The sequence below is a fragment of the Cicer arietinum genome, chromosome 5 (assembly GCF_000331145.2).
Source record: "Cicer arietinum cultivar CDC Frontier isolate Library 1 chromosome 5, Cicar.CDCFrontier_v2.0, whole genome shotgun sequence".
NCBI lineage: Eukaryota > Viridiplantae > Streptophyta > Magnoliopsida > Fabales > Fabaceae > Cicer > Cicer arietinum.
The window spans coordinates 77,807,439-77,810,380 of record NC_021164.2 but is presented as its reverse complement, the minus strand read 5'-3'; the positions used below and the strand labels follow the sequence as shown (position 1 = coordinate 77,810,380).

Sequence of the window (2,942 nt, the reverse complement as noted above, 5' to 3'; positions counted from 1 at the left end):
AACTTCATTTTATTTTAATATTTAAACAAATGACATTATTTCGGACTCCACTGTGTGCATATGTAAAATTCTCGCACAATTATCTGTATAAATACTTGAATCGAAATCTCTTCATGCACGCTCAAATTAAGCACATGAAATTTCTCTAGCTCAATTTCTTACAACTTCATTCTTCACCGCCACTTACTTAGAGCTTTAGAACGAATAAAAAAATGGTAGGTGTTTTTCGGCGTTCCGTTTCATTCCCAAACAAAAATCCCAACCGTCCATCACAAAAACCACCCATATCACACCACATAAGATCCATAAGTCTTCCCTGCAGATCTCACCCTTTAATTTCCCATATCAAAGATGAAATCAACGGCTTAAACAACTGGGTTAACTCCACTAATTCCAAATCAAACCCATTAACATCCACAAATCTCTCCAACGGTTTAACCCTTCTTAAACAAACACACGAAACACTTCAAGACATTCTCCAACTCCCACAAACACAAGAATCACTACGTTGTCACCCTCTTTGGGTCGAGAACCTTCTAGAACATTCCATTCGATTCGTTGACGCTTATGGAATGTTCCAAACATCGATCTTATCACTTAAAGAAGAACATTCCTCTGCTCAAATAGCAATAAGGAAACGAGACGAATCCAAATTTGCCACATACTTGAAAGCTAAGAAGAAATTGAATAAGGAAATGGAGAATTTAGTTTCTGGAATTCAATGTATCAATGTAATTTCACAACGCATGTTGAATGTTCCTATTTATTCATCTTCTTCAACGTTATTATCGATTTCAGATACTGCTGAACTAGGAGGTGTAATTGAAGATGTTATGAGTTTAACGGTTGCTGTTTCTGTTACGCTTTTCAACGGACTAGCAATGTCATTTTCATCGAGGAGATTTTCTTGGGTGCAAATGGTTAAGATGAGTAGAAAAAATGTGAAGAAGGAACGTGAAGGTATTGAAGAAATTTTGGAGCAGTTGAATGAGGTTGAAAATATTTTTGGGAATGTGAAAAAGAAGAGTGATGAAGAGGTGAGATTGGTTTTGAAGAGAATGTGTGATTTAGAGGAATGTATTTGTTGCATTGAAAGTGTTTGTGAAAAAGTGTTTAGAACTTTGATCAATTCACGCGTTCAACTGCTTAACACTCTTACCGCGTCGCACTAGATCATTTTTTTCTTCTCTTTTTACTATTAAAGATAGCAATATTCTTTGATGTATTTTTTACTTGTGGTAAACAATAAACATCATTCATACATGGTAAAACATAGTACAAATATAAGAAAACACAAGAGTTTTCTCTCCATTCTATCTGTAATTTTATTTTTTGACAATATCTCAATCAAATCGCTAGGATCTAGAGTTTGAATTTTAAATCTCTTTCTCAAATTCTTTGGAACTCAACCACTTGAACTAAGTTTTGATGACATTGTTGAAATTGTTTGATTTCTGAATACATGTTAAATTTATTTATAGATTAAGTGTTTCTTCTCACATTTCTTTCGAAATTATTTTTGTTCGATATTAATTATTAAAAATTAAATATAGATATTTTTTTCAACTGATATTCACACAGTAAAACACTTCTTTTACAATATGTAAAATACAAAAAGATTTTTATGATTTTACTATTTGTATATATATTATAAAAATTAACATTATTTATTTGCAAGAAAAAATTTCCTCGAATATTTTCGACACAATCAATATATATAAATTAATTTATTTCGTATGGACATATTGTGCATCTCTAATTTGGTATTGGTCCAACGAAAGACATTATGAGCTGACATGTAATAGCAGATTTCATTTGTGCTATATAATCGGTCTTCAAAAATTTGTTATAACTTATAATCAATAAAAAAAAATATCAGTTGATCTGTCCAATGTGTTATAATCACCCTACAAGATGTTCATATTAAAATATCATATCAGTTGGTAACAACCTTATCTCCAAAAAATGAAAAATAAAGAAATGTTCACGTGCCAAACTAGTCAATTTTTATTTGTAAAAACAAGAGGTGAGAGAGAATGAAAAAAAACATGAAATAATTGTATCTCACAAAACTATGATGCAAACTTTTTGTTCCAAATTCAGACTACTTAAAATATCAAAATAACTTTTAAGACAAAAAAAGTAAAAAATAACCTTTTTTAATTTCAACTTAAAAAATAAATTTTCACTCTTATCTCTTATATCTATCTCCTCTCTTTCTCTTATGAATATTTATATTTATAAATATTTATTTATATCATAAAGATTATTGTATTAAATTTTATATTATAATACAAGAATAAAAATTGTCCAATACCTTACATGATTGTCATGTACCATTCAATACTTTCCTTTTGAATATCAAACCCACCATATTGATCCACTCATTATTTAGGAAAAATAACTTATAAAAAAATAATAGGAAGATGAAGATCAAGCAATAAAAAAGAGGAGAAAAAAACAAATAATAGAGGAAAATTTTGCGTTACGTGGTTGTGTTGTGGGAGGAGCAATTAGTGACGCACATGGCATGTTTGTGTTTCTTAAATTGAAAGAGGACATGAAGCATGATGACAACTAATTACAGTTTCATTTGCCGATGATACCTAATCGCCTAATCTGTAAAGAATAGGGGAAGGTTAGCACGTTAAGCCTACTAGCATTACAACCTAATTAGTGCACATGATTTCAAAAGCAAATAGGAAAATAATTAGAGCAATTTTAATAAAAATAATAATAATTAGAGCAATAATTTGTTATGCATAGTTGATTCTTATATAATCTACCAAAAATATGATTTATTTACCCAATAAGTAAGCTTGATGTCCGACTAAAAAAAAGACTTTTCAAAGCTTTTAAAATTATTAATTTAAAAAGAAAAAAATAATATATATTAGAGATTTTATATTTGTATTACACTCAATTAACATTTTAATTATATA

The 2,942-nt window shown here is 29.2% G+C and overlaps 1 protein-coding gene across 1 annotated transcript; it reads left to right on the top strand.

The window, feature by feature from the left end:
• The first annotated feature begins 212 nt into the window (after positions 1-212).
• Positions 213-1,172, top strand: LOC101490725 (uncharacterized). Its single transcript, XM_004500834.4, has one exon. It carries the CDS (start codon positions 213-215, stop codon positions 1,170-1,172), a length of 960 nt encoding a protein of 319 aa, XP_004500891.1.
• Positions 1,173-2,942: the final 1,770 nt, after the last annotated feature.

Coding starts and splice junctions, on each gene's coding strand:
- LOC101490725 (XM_004500834.4), top strand. CDS start 213: ATGGTAGGTGTTTTTCGGCGTTCCGTTTCATTCCCAAACAAAAATCCC.